This window comes from Morus notabilis, unplaced genomic scaffold, assembly GCF_000414095.1.
Source record: "Morus notabilis unplaced genomic scaffold, ASM41409v2 Scaffold324, whole genome shotgun sequence".
Taxonomy (NCBI): domain Eukaryota; kingdom Viridiplantae; phylum Streptophyta; class Magnoliopsida; order Rosales; family Moraceae; genus Morus; species Morus notabilis.
In genome coordinates this window covers 231,215-257,157 of record NW_010362325.1, presented here as the reverse complement: position 1 = coordinate 257,157, position 25,943 = coordinate 231,215, and the positions used below count along the sequence as shown (strand labels likewise).

The window sequence follows — 25,943 nt, the reverse complement described above, 5'->3', positions numbered from 1 at the left end:
CCATTCATATGAGAACGGTAACGACGAGTGTTCATAGGAATCACGGGTTCCCCGAAACCCAGAAACCAAAGGCACACAGGCAATAAAAAATGCATGGAGACCAGGTCATCCAGCGCGACAGAATACAACGAAGTAAGTCTCCTTAACTTTTATGTTCTCATTTTGCGCATAAAAATTTATATATTCCAGGTACACAACGGGGGGAGCCCCGTGAGTACGCACAACAAGAAAAGATCCAGAAACTTACCGGTGAAGAAAGGATTTCCGGGACGGCTTCGTAATATACCACGGAGAGCAAGAAGGGTGAAGTCGGAAGTTCAACAAAGGAGGTTCCGGCTAAATGCAGTGGTTCAATGGGAACGCTACAAAAGTTCGAAGTTTTGGAGAAGAAAAAAAAATTACTCTCGGATTCATGAAGAGTATTATAAAAGAACAGCGTCCTCGACCCCCCAACCGCTGGATAAAACTTCAAAATCCTACGGCAAGGGATCACTGTCCGGATCTGACGGTGATGGAGAAGGGCGGGAAACCGAGAGGACGTGAATCTGACGGTATGTATTCGTCTTCTCAGAAAACGGATATACATCATTATGACAGGCCAATCAACGCGACGGCTGCGTCCCCGAAGCACCCAGGCCATCATTACGGACGGAGGCTCGGGACCGGTTTCCCACACCCGAAGTACGAAAGGACAACCGAACCTGGAGCTCGAGGCCGCCCAATAAAAAAAGAGGGGAGCCCTCGACCTGGGGGGTAGCTGTTGTGTGGGAAAATGTGATGGACACCTGGATCAACGACACCACGACACGTGGCCATAACTGCTCTCCGCCAAACACACAACCCTCGGCGCCTACATTTTCTTCCCAATTAGCTGCAAAGCCCAAAGTTAAAGTCCGGATTAGGGCGACGACCCCTTGTGGCGCCGATGGATAGTGCCTCTTGAATTAAGGTATGGATATTCCTCGGCTGTAGAAAGGGCCGCCAAAGAGGATGACTGGGGCTAAATGGCGCTGGCGACGAGGGGAACGTTCCTTTAAGGCATGACGGGTTGCGTGCATAAGTGGAAGACGTCTGTCAGCATTAATTACAAATTCTCAAACCGCCCCACAGGGGACAGAAAAGTATTACGGAGAATCACAGAGCCGTAACAGAAGACTAATTAGCTGAGTGAGCAGTGCTGATTAGTAGGCTACATCTGGGCCTACCAAGGTAGAACACTTGAGTGTTTCCACCGATCAAAGAAAACCACTAGGTGAAGGAAGCCCAATATAAAAGGATGAAGACCCCCACTGGGGGAGAGAGAGGATTTTTGGCTACTTTTCATATGTAATCAGAGAATAGAGAGCTGATTTTATGTAATCCAAAAAGAGTCTAAGGGAAATACAATACACAAGTGGATGTAGCTCTTCATTAACAGAGTGAACCACTATAAATTTCGCGTGTCCTCTCATTCAAGCATTATTCTCATGCTTTCAAAAAGCAACAAACACTTCATAGCATAATTTTAAATATACAGTTAATTTCTAGCGGGTAACCCAACAAAATACTAGAGGGTTGTCCGGCGTATCATTGTTGACGAAATTTGACCGTCAACAGATTTCATATATTTTTGCCTTTATTATTGAAAATTGGTCCGTACAAGTGATGCCTAAAAATTCACCTAAGTTTTCTAAACCACTTTCTAATCTGTCTAATTTTAACCTAGGATCAAAAATTGTACTTAAACCATATAACAAAGGCAACTTAGACCAATATTTTTTAAATTTATTTTCCATAGAATGAACAGGAACTCCTAAGATTGGGTCCTCCCTATATTCGTGAAATAAAATACTAATTCTTAAAAGTTCTCCTAAAGCTAAAGGTGATGTTGGGTAGTATGTTCCACTAAGTTTTAGAGTAACTTCATGAAACCTACCTAAAAATTGATACAAAACTTCAGCAATTTGCCAATCAAATTCATCTATATGTCATACTCCTAATTTTACACACATATAGTTTGTTATAGCATCCTTATAAGGGATACATTGTTGAAGCATAATATAAGTTGAGTTTCATCTTATAGGCATATCTAACGCTAATGCTCTATGAGGTATATTTAATGCTTAGTATCGTCACCGAATAGACTTAAATCATTTTCAAAAAATTCAATTGCTTTTGTATTGGCACTAGCATTATCTAATGTTATAGCCATTACTTTATCTCTTAAACTAAATTCATCAATTACATTTAAAATTGTGTTATATATTAAATCTGCGCTATGTGATCCTAGAACACATTTAAAACTTAATATTCTCTTATCTAAATCAAATCCTTTAAAGTAATGTCCGGTTACAGCTAAATAATCTTTATTGGCAACGGCAGACCAAATATTTGCCGTTAACGCAACGCACCCGCTAGTCGAGTGTAAAAGGTTCATTAATGCATCTTTTTCTTTTTTAAATAATTTTAATAAATCTTTTCTAATAGTAGTTTTTGAAGTGAACTGTGCATTAGGATTGTGTACAACCTTAATATATCGTTGCCAATTAGGATGCTCTACAAAACTAAGTGGTTGATCTAAAGCAGCTATCATTCGCGCAACTTCCATACGATCTACTTGTAGATCGTATTTTTAAGTGGTTAGATCACCGGTTGCGCGATCAAAAGATAATTGTGTTTGGCAGAGTTCGGGTCCGTTAGATTGGCTAAGCTTTTGAAGACACTTTTCGGAGTGTCGTCTCAAGTGTATGGTGCCGTGAATAGTGTCACCTTGTAATTTAGATAAACAATATTTACACTGAGCTATATGTTTAGTGTTACCTTCATTATCCACCTCGTCAATTATGTCGAAGTGATTCCAAACTGTCGAGGTACGCTTGTATTTCCTCTTGGAGGTTGCAACACTTGCCGACGCAGACGCAGTCGCACTTGCCGCTTCTCCACGCCCACCACCACTATTGCGACCATGACCTCCAGTACGTCCACCATGGCTCGGATTAGTAGATTCATGCGTAACAAACTCATTAGTGGGAAATTACCATTCTTCTACATTGTGTTGGACATCAACGGGAATACCACTATAACCAAAAGGATCCATTATAAAAAAATAAGATGGATTTGAGAGAGAGAGAACTTTAGGATAATGTGATAATTTTTAGAAAAATTATGAGAGAGATTGAGAGAAATTGAGAGAGATTGAGAGAAATTGAGAGAGATTGAGAGGGATTGAGTGAGAAAAATGTGTGGGGGATGAGGGGTATTTATAGGGAAATTTTGGGGTTAAAAAATGATTTTTTTTCAAAAAAAATCAGGATAAACGGCTATTTTTGATTTTCAGGCATTCGGGCAATCGGGCAACTCGGGCAGTTTCGGCCAGTTCGGGTTTTCGGGCAAAATTCAAAAAACTAGCCGTTTTGGGTAATTCGAGCAGTCGGGCAGGTCGGGTTTCGGGCAAAAAATAAAAAAACTAGCCGTTTTTGAGTAATTCGGGCAGTCAGGCACCTCGGGTTTTCGGGTACAATTCGGGCAAAATTCAAAAAAAGTAGCCATTACGTGCATTCGGGCATTTTTCGGGCACACGACATTTTCAGGCATTTTTCGGGTCGGGCAATTCGGGCATGGTCGGAAAAATTCAAAAAAATTCTGGCGAACAGCAGTAAACGGCGATTAGACGGCGGCGGGCAAAAGAGAAGATGCAAAATTCAGGTTGCCCGAGCCTAAACCCGAAAATCAACTTTGGACGGACGAGAAATGGACTTGCCCGCCCGAGCCCGAAAAAATTCGGATTTCGGGCAGCCTACCGACCCAAACTTCCAGCACTAGAATGGACTACTAGATGTGGAGCTAACCATCCAATCGAAGTCATAACTAGTCATGAGTCATGACCCACCAAACAAAATGAGCAGCGAGCTTCCACCGGTTACAAACAACGAGTGGGCATATGTCATTACCCCACCCCCCCCCCCCCCCCCCCCCCCCACCCCCCCTCCCCCCCCCCCCCCCCCCCCTAACTTTTCCCTCGGATCACTGACGTGGACGGCTCAGATTCAAACTCTTTCCGTGTACAAGATTCCCCTTCCTCCTCTTATAAAAACTCTCTTCTTCTCTCTTTTCTTCTCCCTCGTCGTCCCTTCTCTGTTTGTTCGTGTTTATAGTTTCTTTTTTTCTCTCTCGCCTCGATCCCAAAGAATAACGATTCCGAGCTCGCGATCTAACCCCGGATCTGAGATCAAAATATTTTCTCGGGAAAACATAAATTTTCTTTCTTCTAAATTGTGCACCTAATTTTTCAGATCTCAGGCGAATAAAGCAGAAAAAAGAAGGAAAAAAAATTAAAACCCTAATTTCGTTTTTGCGAGATCTTGTCGTAAAAAAAAAAAGAAATCTTTGTATAAATTCGTTGTTGTTTGAGAAATAATCGCGCCTGTGTATAGTAGACATACTGATTTATGGTGTTTCTCAGATCTAATCGTATTAAAGAGATTGAGGATTATAATTTAAGAAGTGTGATGGGGAGAATTGAGAGTGGAAGAGTTGTGGAAGACGTTGAAGAAGGTGAGATTTCGGATTCGGCTTCTGTGGAAGAGATCAGCGAAGAGGATTTCAATAAGCAGGAAGGTAATGGTACTGGTAGTGGTAAAGTTATGTCCGTCAGCGATTCGAATTCCAAGGAATCCAAGTTTGGTGACTCTAGGGTTTGGACGATGCGAGATCTCTATGCGAATTATCCGGGATTTCGCGGCTACACGACGGGATTGTACAACCTTGCGTGGGCGCAGGCCGTGCAGAATAAACCTCTCAATGAGATTTTCGTGATGGATGTTGACGCCGACGACAGCTCGAGAGTAGTGCTCTCGTCGGCTTCGCCGGCGGTTAATAGCGGCCGGAGAGAGGGGAAGAATGGTGTGAAGGAAGTGGAGAAAGTGGAGAAAGTTGTGATCGACGACAGTGCTGATGAGATGGAGGAGGGGGAGCTCGAGGAGGGCGAGATTGATTTGGAGTCGGAGCCGACGCAGAAGCCCGCCGGAGAAGAAGCGAAAGACGGGGATTTGAATTGTGAAGCTGAGAATGTTGGTGGGTTAGAGGTTGATTCGAGACGTGACGAGTTGGAGAAAAGAGTGGACTTGATTTGGGAAACTCTTGGGAGTGTTAATGTGGTTAATGCAGAGAAGTAAGTACAATTGGTGAATTTTGGGAGTGTGTGGTAATGGCTTCCCAGTTTGTGACACTTTGTGGATTCACTTGAATTAAAGTTTTCTTCTTGATTTTGGCTGGTTTATTTGTTGTAGATCATTTGAGGAAGTTTGTTCGCGGCTACAGCGCACTTTGGAGAGCTTGCGAGGAGTTCTTTCAGAAAAAGAATTTAGTTTTCCAACAAAGGATGTTGTCATTCAGATGTCGATCACTGCTATTCAAGTTGTCAATTCTGTAAGGCACTCTATATTTCTTATTCAAAATTGCTGTATTACATATTCTGGAGTGTTTTCATGTGATGGGTGAGAAAAGATTTAATGTTTTGGCTCGCTGTATTTTGCAGGTGTTCTGCTCCATGAGTGTGAATCAAAAGGAACAAAAGAAGGAAACTTTATCAAGGTTTTTATTAAAAATTTATGGTTTCCTTTGGTCATTAGGAAGTGCTTAATTAAATAATTAATCCCTTTTTAAATTTTCAGATTGTTTTGTTCTGTAAAGAACTGCGGCACTCCTCTCTTCTCCCCTGAGCAAACGAAAGAGGTTAGATACCTTGAAACTTGGTTCAGGATCAGTTTTTTCCTTACCTTGCCTCCAGCTTTTGAAAAGAAAAAAAAATGTAAATATTAATGATGCAAAGATTATAAGACGGTCTCTTTCTTTTTACAGATAGAGCTCATGATATCCTCTTTAAATCCGCTTAATGTTTTGCCGAGTAGTGGAGCGAGTGATAAAGAGAAAGAGACACAGATTATTGAGCGGCTCCATGAGATGGATTCAAATTTAACAAATGCAAATGCTGAAAATGCCAGCATTGAACGGACTTCTGTTAAATTGCCCCAAGATTGTGTAGCATCTGTGGTTCATAGTAACCCAATTACATTACCGGAACTTCTGAGGCCAGGAACGCTTGCATTTAAGGGCAGGGGGCTTCTTCTCCCGCTCTTAGATCTTCACAAGGATCATGATGCAGATAGTCTTCCATCGCCTACACGAGAGGCGCCATCTTGTTTTCCTGTCTACAAGCCTTTAGGTGTTGCAGATGGGATAATTAAACCGGTGTCTACTACAGCTAAGGTGGCGCCCGGGGCAGAAGAATCTAGACTACATCGTTATGAAACTGATGCCCTCAAAGCTGTTTCCACCTATCAGCAAAAGTTTGGTCGGGGTTCCTTCCTAATGAGTGACAGGCTTCCAAGCCCAACCCCTTCAGAAGAATGTGATGAAGAGGATGATATTAATCAGGAGGTCTCAAGTTCTTTGACTAGTGGTAATTTAAGAACGCCAGCAATACCCATTTTGAGACCATCGGTTGTTACTTCCTCTGTCCCTGTAAGTAGTCCAACCATGCAAGGACCAATTGCGGCTAAAAATGCTGCCCCTGTTGGTTCTGGCTCTAATTCAACCATGAAAGCCTCGGCAAGGAGTAGAGACCCTAGGCTTCGATTTGCTAACTCGGATGCGGGTGCATTGGATCTCAATCAAAGACCCTTGACTGCGGTACACAATGGACCTAAAGTGGAACCTGGTGACCCAACAAGCTCAAGAAAGCAAAGAATTGTTGAGGAGCCCAATCTGGATGGTCCTGCATTAAAAAGGCAAAGACATGCATTTGTAAGTGCCAAGATTGATGTCAAAACTGCGTCCGGGGTAGGTGGTTGGTTGGAGGACAACGGAACAACCGGACCCCAGATAATGAACAAAAACCAGTTAGTGGAGAATGCAGAAGCTGACCCTAGAAAATCAATTCACCTGGTAAATGGTCCCATAATGAACAATGGCCCAAATATTGGTAAAGAGCAGGTGCCCGTGACGGGTACGAGTACCCCAGATGCCTTGCCTGCAATTTTGAAGGATATAGCTGTTAATCCAACAATATTTATGGACATTCTTAATAAGCTGGGACAGCAACAGCTATTAGCAGCAGATGCACAGCAGAAGTCCGATTCTTCCAAAAATACAACACATCCCCCAGGCACAAATTCAATTCTGGGAGCAGCTCCCTTAGTGAACGTTGCTCCTTCTAAGGCTTCAGGGATTTTGCAGACACCAGCAGTATCACTTCCAACTACTTCACAAGTAGCTACAGCGGTGAGTGTTTGCTATACTGTCGTGATGGATTAACTGAATGAAGAGTCAAGGAGGTGCTAATTTTGCATTTTAGTTTGCTTTTCCCATTTTGCTAACTGGCGACGCCTTTTCTTTCTTTTTTTTTTAATTAACAATTTCAGTTTTCGTCTTTTTTTTACCATTCATTAGACAGTACTGACCGTCTTTAAAGTGGACGAGTGGTACTAAATATAAAGTTATTTGCAGAATAGATCCGTTTATTATAAGATTTTTTTTCTTTTTTTTTTCTAAGCTTCGTTTGTAATGTGCAGAGCATGCAGGACGAGTTAGGAAAAATCCGGATGAAACCCCGGGATCCTCGGCGCGTACTCCATGGTAATATGCTTCAAAAAAGCTGGAGCTTAGGGCATGAACAGTTCAAACCTATTGTGTCCTCAGTTTCATGCACCCCAGGAAATAAGGATAACCTCAATGGCCCAGTGCAGGAGGGTCAAGCTGATAAGAAACAAGTGCCTTCCCAATTGGTTGTGCAACCTGATATTGCTCGGCAATTTACCAAGAATCTGAGAAATATTGCCGATCTTATGTCTGTGTCACAAGCATCAACAAGTCCAGCTACAGTTTCACAGAATCTTTCTTCACAACCACTGCCAGTTAAACCAGATAGAGGGGATGTGAAAGCTGTTGTTCCGAACTCTGAGGATCAGCATAGTGGCACTAATTCCACTCCTGAAACAACTTTGGCAGTTCCCTCCCGCACACCTAATGCATGGGGAGATGTTGAGCATCTATTTGAAGGATATGATGACGAGCAAAAAGCTGCTATCCAGAGAGAGAGGGCTAGGAGACTAGAAGAACAGAAGAAAATGTTTGATGCCCACAAGCTTTGTCTGGTCTTGGATCTAGACCACACACTTCTTAATTCGGCTAAGGTAATAATATCTTGTGGATGTATGGAATCAGTTGTTTCATGGCCGATCCGTGGATGCTCTATTTATGGAGTGTAAGTCTGTTATAACTTGGTTTACCCTTTTCAGTTTGTGGAGGTAGATTCTGTCCATGACGAGATTTTGAGGAAGAAAGAGGAACAAGATCGTGAAAAACCACAAAGACATCTCTTCCGTTTCCCTCATATGGGAATGTGGACCAAACTTCGTCCTGGGGTCTGGAATTTTTTGGAGAAGGTTTTTTTTTTAAATTATAATAATAATAATTTGTTTTGGCTTTAATATTTAACTCTTGCCTAAGTTCAACATGAAGCACTGAATGCTTGTCCTGTCTGCAAATCAGGCCAGTAAGCTTTATGAGCTGCATCTTTACACTATGGGGAATAAGCTATATGCTACAGAGATGGCAAAAGTGCTCGATCCCATGGGGACTCTGTTTTCTGGACGAGTTATTTCTAGGGGAGATGACGGTGACCCTTTTGATGGCGATGAGAGGGTTCCAAAGAGTAAGGATCTGGAAGGTGTTTTGGGCATGGAATCATCTGTTGTAATTATTGATGATTCTGTGAGGGTCTGGCCGCATAACAAACTGAACTTGATAGTTGTAGAAAGGTAACAATGCCTTTTTGTTTTTGGGCTCTGAAGTATCAATGCCTCTGTTGAATATAAAACATCACATTCCTCATCTTATGGGCTTGCTTGCCTTTCGTGTGACTTTGCATCACTATCTTACAGGTACACATATTTCCCCTGTAGTAGACGCCAATTTGGGCTGCCAGGTCCTTCTCTTCTGGAGATTGACCATGATGAGAGACCTGAACAAGGGACGCTAGCATCTTCTTTGGCGGTATTGTACTTTTGCCTGATATATATGTATATATTTATATTTTTTACCTTCACAGGTTTTCATACGTTTGGATTATGATTATCTGTGCCTTGGCTGACATAGGTTATCGAGAAAATACATCAGAACTTTTTCTCCCATCACTCCTTGGATGAAGTAGATGTTAGAAATATTCTAGCCTCAGAACAGCGGAAAATTTTGGCTGGTTGTCGAATTGTATTTAGCAGGGTGTTTCCGGTCAGTGAGGTGAATCCTCACCTACATCCTCTGTGGCAAACGGCTGAACAGTTTGGTGCAGTGTGCACCACCCAGATAGATGACCAGGTTACCCATGTAGTTGCCAATTCCCCGGGGACTGACAAGGTAATGTTGCCAATTTTCAATGTTATTATTAACCTTTTGAGACTCACATAAAATAAATGCTGAAAGCTCCAAGCCAAATGAAGTGGAGTATAAGAAAAGGCAAGTATGTAAACATCGGAATTTGGAAGCTTAGAACCTTCTTATGTTGTTGGAACTGTGAAGTATTTTCTACATGATGATAAATGCAGCCGGAAAATATATCCTACCATCCTCCGAGGGGGGAACGAAGTACTACTGATAAAGAGATTGCAATAATCTTTTTTTTATTTTTATTTTTTATTTTATAATAATTCTGAATATGACATTAACTGTTTCGAGCAGGTGAACTGGGCTCTTGCAAATGGAAAATTTGCTGTTCATCCTGGCTGGTAAGATATCTTCTCAGTTAAATCTTATTTCTTTGAGATACTTGAAGCTTCCTGGTGTTAACATAGTTTATTCCGCTTGTCTTCCCCGATGTATTAAACCAGGGTAGAAGCATCAGCTTTGCTTTATCGGAGAGCAAATGAACAAGATTTTGCTATTAAACCACTGCCGCCACCCTAAACCTCTTTTGGTACTAAAAAAGCAATTACAAGAAAACACATTGGAACTAGGATGGGTGTGCTTCAGGATTTGCCGGGTGGGATCAGAGCTAGACCTGAAAGTTTCGGTTCATTCTTTCCACCCTGTATGGACGGCGGCGGCTTCACCTCCCCTATTTTACACTGCAATTTTGCCGAAGAGGAGTTTAGTGAAAGCGTATGAATCAGCCATGAGCCGTCAATGCTTTGCGATGATTTTGAGTGATTCTAGGTAGTTGAGCATGGGGCCGTTTGAGCAAAGTTTACAAATCCCTGCGTGCATTTTCATCATTCGTCCTTTGATAACGAGGAAAGTTTGGGGGGTTTGAAAAACTGTTGAAGATAAAGAAGACTAACGAAAAGGAACAAGTGAAAAATCATTTTAAAAAAGATAAATAGAAACTAAAATAAATAAAACCAACTATGAAAAGCTTGATAAAGGATGGGCATGAAAGGGGAAAATAGAGGCTATATGTATAGCATGAATGGAGCCTCGTGAAGTGGAAAGTGTTGCGGTGGATGCTGGAGTTGATAAATATTGGTTCGCTACTAATTGCCAACTGACATTGCTCATTCAAACTTTTGGTCGGAGACTTTTAACATTCGGTGGACTTTGGCATTCCACCCTTTAAATTGATTTTGCTCAGTCTAAACATCTTGAAGAATCTGAAAGAACATTAAAAAAAAAATGGAAAAAAATTAAAAGAAAACATAGGGGTTTTCTTTCATTAATGGCCTTTTCTTCTGTTCCTTTTTTTTTTTTTTTTTTTTTTTAATTTTCCTGTCAAGTGGTTTTTAGTTCATATTTTTTCTATTTTTAAGTTGTGGATTTCATATAATGTGTTTCGGCTTAAGAAGAAACGAGAGAGATTTGCTGTCACAGTTTCCACCCATAAAGATCCAAAATCTCTTGCATAATTTGTAGAAGTGGAGTACAATTGCAGATTTTTACAATTTCTCCTATCCATAAAAGGATTTAGGGTTTCATTGTGTCACCATAGGTAAGCTGATTTTTTATTTTTTTACCGTTCTAAGTAACTTTGGTGAGCTACTGTTGGTCTCAGCAAAAACTACCGTTGACCTTGTTCTTGGTCATGTAATGCAACGGTCTTGTAGAGACCGTTGCCTTTGGCAGTTGACTTTTCTCAGTTTTAAGCAAACGTGACTGTGGTCGCCAACTAGGACTTGGTCCAAGTTCAGCCACGTTGTGGGCAATTTATGTACTACAAACCATAAAATATCAAAAGAAGCGGAGAACGACTTTGCAGTTGTAGCCAATATTACTTGGGTGTTTGCTTTGTTACTTTTAGGTCACTAACTATGATGCTTACCATCAACGCAACCGTAGTCAACATATGGCTCAACTTGCTGTCTTTTAAGTGGATAAATTACAGTGCTTTGGCAGTCGGTGCCCGGTGGTAGTTTATACTTATGGGTCAATTATACGTAGTAGTTGCATGTATTTTCTTCAAGACCAACGGTTCTTCATCTTGGCTATTTTAAGGCACCGCTGCTTAAATATTTTCGTGGGACTGCTATTTTATTTAGCAAAATAGCATTAGCTAATTAATCTTTTGAGAGAGAGAGAGAGATGAAAAAGAAAAAAGAAAGAAAAAGAAAACCTAAGGCCACTAATTAAGTTTTGAATCGGACAAGTATTTATCGTGAGAAAAAAAGAAAAGAAAATACAATAAATACCTTTTAAAATGCATGTGGTTTAGACTTTTTTTCCTTACTTATGATTAATATTTTTTTTAGTCAAATAATTATATTAGTTAAAAGAGTATTAATTAAGAGTAAATAGTAAAAATTCAGACTCATACACTCTTAGAGTAAGTTTAATAAAAAAAAAAATTTTGAATCTAAAAGTACAATTGGCTAATTTATTTATTTATTTATCTATTTATTTATTTATTTTTGAGATGCTAGTACTTTCATATTGAGTAAAGGCTACAAAAGCTTGTGAAATTATTTTTTAAGTAGAATTGTAACTTAAATAAGTACTATAATCAAAATTTGCGGGGGACACGTCAATATTTTTACTATTAATAGGGTGATAGTGTTTTTCCTGAATTGATCCATACAAACCAAAAGAGAGTATTTTATCACGTCACTTGAACAAATTCAGCCCAAAAAAAAAAAAAAAAACCTAAAAAAATATTTCTTGCAACAAGGGGGAAAAAAAAAAGAATACCTATACTTATTGCAAGTTTACAACATTAATGGCAAATAAAATGTGGCGTCTTCAAAAAACCCAAAAATTGATTTTTTTTCTTATTTTGTTTATAATTACAGGAATGTTCATTTAACACAGTAAATATTGCATGCAATGCATTCCATGTTTTTTTTTTTTGGGGGTGGAACATGTTTTCCTAATTTATTTACACAATATTTACAATTAACCTTTAAAATGAGAGAAATTCTAGTACTTTTTCCACCCCTCTCCAAATCTGATCTCCATTTCTTTCTATTTTATTTAAACGCAGTTTTTCAAATGGAAACTAGAAATTACCTCCCGAGATCATGGTTAACCGTAAGTATTTTCAAAAAGTCATTGCATTTGAACTCCTAATATTCAGGAGGTGATAGACGAATAATATTAATGGAATCAATCAATTACGGATTGTGATGGGCATAATAGAATCGCATATATTAAGATTAAGGTAAATACGAAATCAAAGATTAGAAGACGATGGTTTCGAACGAGGAGAAGAAAGAGGACAAGGCTGAAGCATTTTCATGGTGGTGCGATGGCAGCCATAATCGTCCCAATCAATCTCAGTGGCTTCAAACCAATCTCTCAGGTTATAATAAATTTATTATGTATAAATAACACTCTCATTGATTGATTTATATATTCCAAGGAGTCTAATATAGTGATATATATCTATTCATTTTTTCTATTAAAAAAATACCCATACAATATTCTATTGCATTCTTAGTAGTTCTGTAACGTTTTTTCTCCTCTTGACAGTGAGGCTTTGTTTAGATCTTTAGTTATATTTACTATTACTATTTTATTTAAGGATATCCAAACGGCGTAATCAATGTTCTCCGTATTAAGTCGTTTCATTCATGGACCTCTCTCTCTCTCTCTCTCTCTCTTAAAAATAATAATTCTTAATTTCCATTGTTTGCATGACCTATTTCTTACTGCTTGCTATAGTGAACCGCGTGAATATTAACATTAAACTATATTAATAGGGAACGAAATTATGATTCACCAAAGATAAAATTGTTGCTATATTTATAAGTCTAGCTATCATTGAGATAGAAAAGAAAATAATAAGTGAAAAATATTCACTAGAGTTATCCTCGAATATCATACTGTAAATTACTCATATATTTTTTATATTCTGGAAATAACCAATGTCTTGAAATTAATTCGTCTACATTTTTTGGACTGAAAGACGTGAGTTTTCACAAATGCTATGCAAAACCGGCAATTATATTTTATAACATTATATTATTAATGCAGAACTGGATGAGAAGATCAAAGTGATGCTGAGCATAATAGAAGAAGATGGAGACTCGTTTGCCAAAAGAGCCGAGATGTACTACAAAAGAAGGCCTCAGCTTGTCAAAGTATTGAAGGAGTTGCACAAATCCTACAGTTCCCTGGCTGAAAAGTACGACCAACTTCGATTTCATGATCATCATCGTCGTCGTTTCAGCCCTCCATTGATCGGTCGTGTTAATCCTAGAATGTCGTCCTTTTCTCCCGCATTTAGATCCTTGAGACAAATCCAAAACCACGAGACCAAACAGACATTGGCGCCAAAGACACCAACTTCCGAAAATAGTAGTAGTGCTATTGACCATCATGATGCATCATGTAACGATCATTTCCATAAGTACTTGGTCTTGGCTGATTCTATTGGAGGCAGAGATTTCGAAGTTTTCGAAACATTGAAAGACAAGGTGTGGAGCGATAAGGAGGTGTCAGAACTGATAGAGGATCATCTAAGGCAAATGGCTGAGTTGATAAGGAGAAATGAGGAGAAGAGAGAGAAGATAAAAGAGCTTCATTGCAAAATAAATGGGCATGTGGATGAGATTGGTGCTTTGAGGAATTGTCTGCAGGCGAGCCCTAAGAAGGTGATTGATAATTCAAAGCGAAAGCAGACCAAGAGTAGTCCGCTTTTTCTTGGATATATATATATATATATATATTTTCTAATAAAAGAATAATATATTGATCATCATTATCCATATTGTGGTAACTATTGTCACATATCTGAGTGTGACTCAGTTTTTTTATATTATTCCTATGATAAGTTTTCTACTTGAGTTGATAATAATATTAATGGCATGGCCATGATCTTAGTGCACTACGTACTTTCTACTTATGGATGAAACTTTATGCATGGAGTAGATAGAGTTGGTCGTTTTATTTTCCTTTTCCTTTCATATTGAAGAATTTCATTAATAGAAGTTTTCATATGAATAATGCTGCGTGCAGTAGATTCTTTTACCAAATTTTGAATAATTGATTATAATTTGATCATTTGACTTATTATAATATAATTGCATGGACTCACTTACTTATTAAAAGTAAAAGCGTATTGACACCTTGCATCGTTACACATATAAAAACAGTGAGTACATGAAAGGTGGATCCTGCAGTGTAAGACACACATATGAAACTTATCTTTATTAGTGATGGTGCTTAGTACCGATAGTGCTCTTAAGTATTTTTTAAAAATAATAAAGTATATTTTACTATGTGATGGTTTTTTTTATTTTTTATTTTTTTAGCATATAGTGTATGTGATATATGGTGATGTATCACAAGTCGGTGAAGAATAACCGTTATATGCAGTCTATATGTAGTTTTTTTTATATTATACATATACTAAAGGAGAGGACAGGATTCATTGTTCATGCTACAGTGCAATGAACAGTGTATTTCCCATTTTAGCCTTGCTTTTTTCTTCTGATGAAATTTTTATTCCCGTTATGTCCTGTTGAGTGTAAATTTACTATATTGCCCTTTAGTTCAGCTTTTTTTGTTTCTATTTGCTGTGACCGTTTTGGTCATTTACTGATAAAATTTTTATTCTCGTTATGTCCTGTTGAGTTTAAATTTACTATATTGCCCTTTAGTTCATATTTTTTTGTTTCTATTTGCTGTGACTGTTTTGGTCATTTACACTCAGACTGAGTGTTTTTTTTTTTGGCTTTTTTCGTTTGTTGCTTTTTCATTTGTTTTTGTTCCCTTCTTTCTGTAGTCGTTTATCTCTCTCTTTCTTTTGTTTTCTTCTGTAACCATCTAGAGCTCTTTTCTTTTTCGAGACTCAGCCTGAGTTTTTTTTTCTTTTTCGTTTGTTGATTTCGGCGATTTTTTCTTCCCTTCTTTCTGCAGTCATTTATCTCTTTCGCTTTTTTGGTTCTGCAATCTTCTACGGCTCTTTTTTTTCCACTCAGATTGAGTTTTTTTTTTCTTTCTTCCGTTTGTTTTCTTCTGTAACCTTCTAGATTTGTTTTTCTTCTTGCGCACTTAGATTGAGTAGTTTTTTTTTCGTTTGTTGGTTTCTACGATCTTCTAGATCCGTGTTTCTTTTTCTTTGTTTCTAGGTCTACTTTCTCTTTTCCGTTTCTTCTCTTCTGCAACCTTTTAGATCTCTCCATTTTTTCCATTTTTGCGCCAGATTTCTTCGTTTCTCATATTTCTTCTTTCTGCAACCTTCTAGATCTTTTTTTTTATTTCTCGGCCAGATTTATTCATTTTTCATCTTCTTTCTTTTTGCATATATATATATATATATATTTTGATGTTTTATGTTTTACTTTTTTTTTTGGTTGTATATGCATGGTACTTTTTTCTCTCATTGCGCTATTTGTTAGCTTCGTCTTTCATTTCGTTGATTATTTTTGTTTTGATTTCATAGGGTTGGTCATTTTTTTTAGATCTATGTTCTTATTAAATTTTTTTTAGGTTGTTTGGTCGTTTACTTTAGATCTATGTTCATTTTTCATGTTGTTTTTGTTGGGAATGGTGTCCTAGAAGCATGAGATGTAATAAGATATTTATTATTTATTTAATAAAAAGAGTTTATTCATTATTTTATGTGCATATATTTATGAATATTTTATGAATATCAATGAAAATTCCATGGTTATTTATGTAACCTTAAACATTGTATATAAGTCTTATATACGAGAGGATAATGTTTAAGGATAATAATCAAAAAGCAATGTTCATAATGAATTTAATTAAAGTTCAGAATCTTTAATTAAAACATTATTAATACATGTCATTCCCATTTAGAATGGAACGGTGTTATCTGCACTGTTAATATGGTGAGATATTGAATTAGTATTTTTCGCATAATGAGATTATGTGGAACAAGGACACAAACACAATATGAATTTCTAATAATTCCGTTAAGTATAGAAATTCTAATTGAGTCTACCGATGGTCATATATAGGATGATCTTAATCCTGAGTTCTTAACAGACTCCTATTTATGGATTTGTGTCTTTTGATTTACTCGGTACGGATTCTGAGATCCTGAATCCTATTCCTTGTATTTGGAGACATGATGAAGTAGGTAGCCGGGAATATTATTACACGAGATGGAATCCATTCCTTCTTAAGAAAGAAGTAGATAAATTTCACAGTTTAGAAGTAATTTATATCTATAATTTCGAGAGTGCAATTCCAAGTTTATAATGGAGTAACTATTGGAATTAATATAATTAATTAATTAATTAAAGTATTTAATTGATTATTAATTTTATTGGAGCTCGGGATTATAGGTCCATTAGTCCCCACGTCGTCCTAGTAATTTTGCCAGACACAGAGGGTAAAATGGGAATTTTAGAATTACGAAATTCTAAAATTAAACACTCGAAAATAATTAATTGAGAATTAATTATTATTTAAATAATGTGATTATTTAAATTTGAATTTGAACACATCTAGATTTATCCATTTAAACTTATTTGATAAGTTGTTCAATTTAGAATTCAATTTAATTTAAGTTTGACTTAAATTGGAATTTGAATTTGAGTCAAAATTGGACTACAGGATAAAGGATGATTTTCTCTTCCTTCCCTATCTGATATTGGCGCCACACAGGGATGAGAATCCCCATCTTGGCCGGCCACACTAAGGGATAAGGGAATATGAGATTTTGTTTAAAATTTAAATAGGAGATAATTAACAAGCTTTATCTTAGAGATAGAGATTGGATTCCTTCTAGAAGTTTGACTTCTACTCTATAAATACTATTTTTGAGACAATTTTCGGAATGGTTTTTTGCCCTAATTTTAGAGGTGGCCGAAATTTCTCTATAGAGTGAAGGAAACATTTTTCTCCAAAAATTCCACATCGTGCATGCGATGGTATTTGTGAAAATTCGAGTGTTTATTGTAACCCGTTTTGTCTCATGTGTGCCCACACTCATGTCTTCGTGGATTCTAAGAATTGACGTGGAAGACATTGGTTTTCTAAGCACAAAGATTGGAGCAAGGACTGTTCGTGGTCAAAGAACTCAAGTTATCATCCGAGTCGGCTTCCAGGTATTTTTCTTGATTGAGTTCTTGATATATATAAGTTAATGAGATTAATTTATTCGTGCATAAATTAATATAATCTATAGAGTATCTCAAAAGTTTTATGAAAATTTTTGTTATACACGATCCACCTCCCTCTCCCGCACCACCACGCTTCCGCATCCGAATTCGATTCGGAGACCAACAGTTTTGTTTATGTTTTTTAATTTATTTGTTATTCAGCTATTATATTTGTGAAAAAAATTTAACTTTTTTTTTCATAATTTCAAAATTTTTTATCTATGTTATTTATTTTTTCGTCCCTGTTTTTATTTACTATATTTTGATTTATTCGTATTAATTTGAACAAATCTCTAATATTTGTCGTCATCTAAATGTAATAATATTTATGTTAATCTTTTACTTTGACACGTGTATTTTTTACTTTTTTCATTTTGTATAATATGCACCCAAAATATAACTGTCTATTATTTATTGGTTACATTTTACGGTGGTCTTCATGCAGTGTGATGGATGTTGTTAATTAATCATTACTTCTATTGCTTTTTGTTTGCAGGGATTTGTATCAGAGATTAGGCAAAACATTGGTAACTTTCTGTATATATATTATCTTTGTCTTTCAGCTAATACGATCTATCATGTTCTATTCTCTCTGTTTTTTCACTCTTTAAAGACCTTAATGATACTACCCATTTCTTACTAACCTTACCGCCTCCTTTATATTCCTTTGCTCTATTTCTGCTGCTCAGTAATTTTAGTTGCTTTCTTTGATCTATCATTTTGCCCGTAGTTCGTTGAATCAGGTATTCAATTTTAGATTTACTTTGGTTGATTTGTTCTAGAATATTAATTTATAATGTTATGTTTGTTCGTTATATGAAATATTTTATACTGTACTTTACTTTTTTCCTTCTCTATTGTACTCTTAGTCATTTATTTCTATTATAATTTGATTAACTGAGATTTTATATTTAAAAAGTTTTCTAAATCTTATTAAGATATAAATGTCCTTCTTTATCAAAAATTTAGTTTTTAATATCTAAATATTTTATTCTCTTTAGGTTATGATGATGTTATATTTCATTTGTTGTTAATATGTGCCGGGTAATTGTTATTACAGATATGGCTATCATTGATGTTACCCTTATTATTTTGGACTTATGCCAATATATTTTAATTTGTCTTTTGTTTTAGTTTTACTATATATTTGTATTTATAAAAGTTACTTTTGTCTATGATACTATTTTGTACATAGCCGTTTGTTTTCTCTGCAGTTTACTCTTTTTCTTCTTCATTGTATTTTTGGTCATTTACTGTTATTCCTAATTTATTAACTAACATTTTATATTTACACAGCGTTCTAAATCTTATTACAACATAATGCCTTCCTTTATCAAAAACTCAGTTTCTTATATTCAAACATTTTATTCTTGTCCGGTTATGATGATGTTATATTACAGATATGGCTATCATTGATGTTGCCCTTATTATTTTAGAGTTATGCCAATATATTTTATTTTCATAAACTCCTTAATAATGTAGTTGGTAGCCATGTATATTGCCAGATTTTGTTTCAATTACTTATGGTATATATTATTTACAACAAATGAATATAACTTGAACCAAATGTATACTAAATTTTCTTACTTATGGCATAAACTCCTTAATAATGTAGATGGCAGCTGTGTATATTGCTAAATTTGTATCCAATTACTTAAGGTATATGTTCTTGACAATAAATGATTATAACCTGAACTAAATATTTATATATAATCTTATGTTTTCCTAAATGTTTCTTCATATATTTATAATCTCTACTCAATTTATAGTATAATATAAAGCTTTTTTTTCTATACACTGATTTAATTTATGTATATGATATATTAGTATAACTAGGTATATTGCACAAACTGTTTGATTCTTACTCTTTTTTATATTGCTCTATCACTTATTCCTCTGTTTTTTCTTGTCGGGTTTTGTATATGATATTATTTTGTACTTTTCAGTTTGTTTTTCTTGCGTTTCTCTATTTTTTCCATCCACTCCATTCACGGCTAAAGTTATAGTTTTAACTTATATCTTTCAGATTTTTTTAGTAAACACTGAAATCTTTCCTTTTCCTTAATATATGTATAATACTGTCTATTGCTATTCTAAGCTATACTATTTTTTCTTACTTATGGCATAAACTCCTTAATAATGTAGTTGGTAGCCATGTATATTGCCATATTTCATTTCAATTACTCATGGTATATATTCTTCACAACAAGTGAATATAACCTGAACCAAATGTATACTAAATTTTCTTACTTATGGCATAAACTCCTTAAAACATAGGTGGCAGCCGTGTATATTGTTAGATGTCATATATATATATCTCCATTTTGTACTTTCCTGTTTTCCTTATCTGCGCTTGACCAGTTTTTCTTTCCAGTCCACCTTTGGTCATTCACTGCTATTCTTATTTCATTCACTAACGTTTGTTGCCTGCGCTTGACTATTCTTTGTTTCCAATCTACTTTTGGTCATTCACTGCTATTGTTACTTTAGTGACTAACGTTTTATATTTATACATTGTTCTAAGCCTTACTACAAATTAATGTCTTTCTTTATCAAAAATTTAGTTTTTTATATTCAAAAATTTAATTCTCACAATTATAATGCTGTTTTATTTTTGTTATTAACATGTGCCGGGAAATAAGCTACAAGTTTGTGTGAGGAAACATTAGAAGACGGAATCCAAAATTTTTCTCACGAGGGCATGAAATAACTCAAAAGTCCAAATTTATGATGTAATTGAGACATAAATTTGTATATAAATTTTTTTACCTATTATGTTATATTTATTTTCAGAAAGTAATAATAGATTTCTTTTCTTTCAATACATATATAATAATACATATTATTGTTCATAACAATATTACTTTTCTTTACTTCATTGCCGTTTGTCAACTACTAAAACAAAAAATATAGCAAATAAAAACAGGAACAAAAAAATTGAATGGTATCAATGGCTCGAAACAGGAACAAAAAAATTGGGCTGTATCAGTGCAAATGGACACAATTCAACAGTTTTTAACATAATAATACCCTTAACATTATACATGTTCGTTTGTAGTTTTTTATTCTAAAAATTTCAGTTGTTTTTATTTTACATTTTACTTACTATATTTTATCTTTCTTGCTAAATATGTTTCAATTGCTTTATTCTTATAGTTTTTTACTGATTCAATGTGTGTATGTAGCATATTAGTACAATTAAGTCTATTCTAAAATACATTTGTTTTATTCTCTTTTTTATATTTTATTTTTAATATATTATAATCATTATGTGGTAATAAATTATTTCTCTATTGTGTTAATTCCAAGCAGATTTGGTCTTTTCTTATCTCCATATTGTCCTGCAACGCTTGAAAATCAATCGTTTCCTGCTCTATCTTCATAGCAAAGCATCATTTCTATATATATTCTGATTTGGTTAGCTGAAATTTGCTATTTACACAACATTCCAGGTATTATTAAAATTTTATGCCATTATTATTTCAATATTTATTTATGACATTAGATATGATTGCTATTAATAACACTAAATATATTTATATACTTTATCTATCATAAAATATATTTCTTTTACTTTATAATATAATATTGTAGGATACTATATATGTTTATAAACTATTAATTTCTTCTCATATTTTACTTATGGTATTATTATTACAAAATATTTATACATATATTATTTTTATTTCTGAAATTCTATATTTAGTTTATATATGTTATATTTTTTTTATATCATAATAATTTTATAATATTCATTCATTGATTAAAAAATTCTCATAAATATTTACTTATCATGTTATGTACATTTTATTTATCTTATTTGTTAGATAAATTTATTTATTCTGTTTCGTCTAATATAGTAATCATGCTTATTCATATACCATAATCTTTTCTAACATAAATATAAATTTTACAAATTAATTTATTAAATCACAATGTATTGTAATACACATATGGAGTCGAAGAAAAAAACTAAAAAAACGCCCATAAAATCTAACTACTGCGTACGTCGTATCATCTCACATATGGACGAGGATTCAACAGTTGTAAATACTGATTACTCAACTAAATCAAGTTATGGTACAAGAGATTCATTCACATTGATCCCTCGATCCAGAGTTGATGTGATGCAACATATGTCCCAAACTGAAAGCAGACATATGCTACATATGTTTGAAACTGAAAGCATGCAACAAATGTCTGAAACTGAAAGCAGATCCTCTGAACAAGTCCATGCATCAGCATTTGAAAATAACACACAAAATCGTAAATTTCTTATTTATACTAAATAATAAATTTTTAGAAAAAAAATTATTTATATAATAGTTTCACAAACTGATCTAAATTTTTTTTCTTAGGTGATACTAATGTACATCGACTTTGAAAACTGTTCTTATAGCTGCCATTATTGTGGTGCTCTTTTTTTGTCTTAATGAACGAATCAAAAGAAGTAACCCACCTAAATTCAATCTTTGTTATAGACAAGGAAAAATTAGAATACCTTTTATTAAACATATTCCTTCTATACTATATAATCTATTAGATTATTATGGAGAATCATTAAGTACACATTTTCAAAAAAAAATATTAGAATTTATAATTCCATGTTTGCATTTACATCATTTGGGAGTAACATAGAAAATTTTCCAAAAAACTCTATTGGCCCTTATATTTTTAAAACAAGTGGACAAATACATCATATGATATGATATCTTCTTCCAACTGATAATAATCCTCTTAGATTTGCACAACTATATATATATGATACGGAAAATGAAATTGAAAATCAAATGGCTTCATTCTCATTTGAAAATGAATCAAAAGATTTAATAAAAATAATAATTGAACATTTAATTACATTGTTAGATAATACAAATAAATTAGTAAAAAAAATTTGAATGATAAGAGATTGATACGAAGAAGATAAATTACCATCTATGAAATTACAACTTATAAATCGAAGAAATACAAATAATAATCAATATGAATTACCAACTTCAAATGATATAGGTTGTTTAATAGTTGGAGATATTAGTGAATACGAACAAGGAAGAGATATTATAATTGAAGATAGAACAAATTATTTACAAAGAATTACAAAATTACATCCATCTTATATGTCTCTTCAATATCCATTATTGTTTCCTTATGGAGAAGATGGTTATAGAACAGATTTAAAATATAATGTAAATAACGCAAATAACACATACAAAAGAAAAAGAATTTCTATGAGAGAATTTTATTGTTATCAATTACTAGAACATCAAAATCAAAGTGATATCCTATTTAGGAGTGGAAGATTATTACAACAATATGTAGTTGATGCATATGCCTGTGTAGAAGAAGACAGATTTGATTATATTAGAAAAAATTAAAAAAATTTGAGATTTGAATTTTATCAAGGAATTCAAGATGCTATTACAAAAGGAGATACAAATGCACAAGCAATAGGTAAAAGAATTATTCTTCCTTCCAGTCATACTGGAAGTCTCAGATACATGATCCAAGACTATCATGATGCAATGGCAATTTGTACATATTATGGAAATCCTGATTTATTTATAACATTTACATGTAATCCAAAATGGCCTGAAATTACTAGAGCTTTAATAAAAATACCTGGTTCTAAATCTGCAGATAGACATGATATTATTACAAGAGTTTTTAAAATGAAATTACAACATTTTTTATCAACAATAAAAAATGAAAATATCTTTGGAAGAATTGTAGCAGGTTAGTATATTTTTTCTAGATTTATGTTCCTTTATCTATAAATATTAAATAATATTATTTAATACTTATACTAAATATATCTAAAATAAATTTTCTATTCAAATTTTGTAGATCCGTACGTAGTGGAATTTCAAAAACGGGGTTTGCCACATTGTCATTTCCTGTTTTGGTTACATACCGACGATAAACTACATGATCCATAAAAAATTGATAAATTTTCCGCAGAAATTCCTGACCCTAAAAAAAAAAAAAATAAAATACAATGTTGTTGTTGAATTTATGATGCATGGACCATGTGGAATAGCAAAACCAACTGCTCGATGTATGAAAAATTTAGAATGTTCTAAAAAATTTCTGAGACAAATAAAAAATGAAACATATATCGAAGAAAATTGATTTGTTAATTATAGAAGAAGAAATACAAATTTCTATGTTGAAAAAGATGACATTAAATTAGATAATAGATATGTTGTTCCACATAATATAGATCTGTGTCTTAAATATAATGCTCACATTAATGTAGAAATATGTTCTCAGTCGATGCTTATAAAATATTTATTTAAATATCTAACAAAAGGACCTGATAGAATAAGAGCAGTTATAGAAGAAAATATTTGTACATAAAAGTGTGGAGAAATTATTTATGAAGAAATAGATAAAATAAAAAACTATATTAATTGTAGATACATAACACCTTATGAAGCATTATGGCACTTATATGAATATCCAATACATCATAGAAACCCATCCATTCAACGTCTATCAATACATTTACCAAAAATGCAAAACATAACATTCAGATCAAACCAACATCTTATTGATATAATGAAACAATCAAATATTCATAAAACAACTCTAACAGAATGGATGGAAATAAACAAAACTGATATCAATGCTAGAAATCTAACTTATAATGAATTTTCAACTAAATATATTTGGAATAGTAGGTATAAATATTGGTCTTCTAGACAAACAGGACATACAATAGGCCAATCATATTATATTCATCCAAACTCTGGAGAATTGTATTATCTAAACTTATTACTAAATCATCGAAAAGGAATAACAAGCTATGAAACTCTTCAAACTATTGATAACATAACACATGGAACATACCAGGCAGCATGTTATGCATTAGGTTTATTAGGAGATGATAGAGAATGGAAACAATCCATATTAGAAGCATCTTTTTGGTCTACATCGTCACAACTATGACATCTATTTATTATTATATTCTTATTTTGCAATGTAAATAATCCACTGAAATTACTTGAAAAAAATTAGAAACTTATGACTGATGATATCTTACACAAAAGCAAAAAAAAAAAATTAACAACCCGTATTTTAAAATACCAGAAAATGAATTATATAATTTTATATTATATGAACTAGAAAAATTATTAAATCTAAATTCATCAACTTTAGCTCATTTTAATCTACCGCTTCCTATTGGTTCACTAATAAATAATTTAAACAATAAACTTTTAAGAGAAGAACTTAATTATGATAAAAATAAATTAAAAATAGAAAATTCTTTATTAGTAGAAAATTTAAACAATGAACAACGAATTATTTACCATAAAATTTTAGAATCCGTTATTGATAAACAAAATAACTTATTTTTTATTTATGGCCATGGAGGAACTGGAAAAACATATTTCTGGAATACAATTATAACAAAAATCAGATCTAATAATGAAATAATTCTAGCTGTCGCATCTTCAGGAATAACATCATTATTATTGCCTAAAGGAAGAACTGCACATTCTAGATTTCGAATACCACTATCAATACTACTGTTAATAGATAAATTTTCAACATGTCATATAAAAAAGGGAACTCAATTAGCACATTTAATTGAAAAAACATCATTAATTTTATGGGATGAAGCACCTATGACTAATAAATATTGTTTTGAAGCATTAGATAAAACACTCCAGGATTTATGAAACAATTTTGATCAACCATTTGGTGGAATGACAGTTATTTTAGGAGGTGATTTTCGACAAATCTTACCTATTTCACCTACAGGAACAAAAGAACACATAATAGATGCATGCATAAATAATTCTTATTTATGGCCACACTTTCAGGTTTTAACATTAACAGAAAATATGTGATTAAAACATTTTAATACAACATCAGAAGAAAAAAAAAGAAATTGAAAATTTTTCAAATTGGACATTAGATATAGGAAATGGTACTGCTGAAGGAATAAAAGATTTAGAAAATGAAGATATTACATGGATAAAAATACCATAAAAATACTTTGTAGATTTTGACCTTGATCCAATTGACAAAATGACAACATTAATATACGACAATTTCAACAACAATTTTAATAACATTGATTACTTAAAACAACGCGCAATTGTAACACTGAAAAATAAAACTGCTGATGATATAAATAATTATATATTATCTTTAGTACCTAATGAGGTAAAAACTTATTATAGTTATGATACAATAATGCCTTCATCAGAAAACATAGAAGAATTAAATCTCTTATATCCTCAAGAATTTTTACATAATTTAAATTTTAACGGTATACTTCCACATGAACTAAATCTTAAACTTGAAACTCCAATAATGCTTTTAAGAAACTTAAATCAATCTGCTGGACTATACAATGGAACAAGACTTATCATAACACAATTAACAAATAAAATAATA

At 33.8% G+C, this 25,943-nt stretch overlaps 2 protein-coding genes across 2 annotated transcripts; both read left to right on the top strand.

Moving 5' to 3' along the window:
* Positions 1–4,112: 4,112 nt before the first annotated feature.
* On the top strand, positions 4,113–10,687 carry LOC21396342 (RNA polymerase II C-terminal domain phosphatase-like 3). Its single transcript, XM_024167939.1, has 12 exons — positions 4,113–5,149; positions 5,268–5,406; positions 5,516–5,571; positions 5,652–5,712; positions 5,839–7,260; positions 7,551–8,171; positions 8,277–8,423; positions 8,530–8,798; positions 8,922–9,033; positions 9,136–9,393; positions 9,715–9,761; positions 9,864–10,687. Exons 1-12 carry the CDS (start codon positions 4,428–4,430, stop codon positions 9,937–9,939), a joined length of 3,930 nt encoding a protein of 1,309 aa, XP_024023707.1. The 5' UTR covers positions 4,113–4,427; the 3' UTR covers positions 9,940–10,687.
* Positions 10,688–12,648: 1,961 nt separating this feature from the next.
* Positions 12,649–18,053, top strand: LOC21396341 (protein NETWORKED 3A). Its single transcript, XM_024167959.1, has 3 exons — positions 12,649–12,760; positions 13,435–14,088; positions 18,034–18,053. The coding sequence occupies exons 1-3, from the start codon at positions 12,649–12,651 to the stop codon at positions 18,051–18,053; spliced, it is 786 nt and encodes a 261-aa protein (XP_024023727.1).
* Positions 18,054–25,943: the final 7,890 nt, after the last annotated feature.

What these genes read in the sequence shown, in the direction of transcription:
- LOC21396342 (XM_024167939.1), top strand. Translation starts at nt 4,428, where the DNA reads ATGGTGTTTCTCAGATCTAATCGTATTAAAGAGATTGAGGATTATAAT. An exon ending in CTTCACAAGTAGCTACAGCG is followed by an intron (nt 7,261 to 7,550) that starts GTGAGTGTTTGC and finishes TGTAATGTGCAG; the next exon opens with AGCATGCAGGACGAGTTAGG. An exon ending in TTTGCTGTTCATCCTGGCTG is followed by an intron (nt 9,762 to 9,863) that starts GTAAGATATCTT and finishes GTATTAAACCAG; the next exon opens with GGTAGAAGCATCAGCTTTGC.
- LOC21396341 (XM_024167959.1), top strand. Translation starts at nt 12,649, where the DNA reads ATGGTTTCGAACGAGGAGAAGAAAGAGGACAAGGCTGAAGCATTTTCA. An exon ending in GCTTCAAACCAATCTCTCAG is followed by an intron (nt 12,761 to 13,434) that starts GTTATAATAAAT and finishes TTATTAATGCAG; the next exon opens with AACTGGATGAGAAGATCAAA. An exon ending in AAAGCGAAAGCAGACCAAGA is followed by an intron (nt 14,089 to 18,033) that starts GTAGTCCGCTTT and finishes TTTTGTTTGCAG; the next exon opens with GGATTTGTATCAGAGATTAG.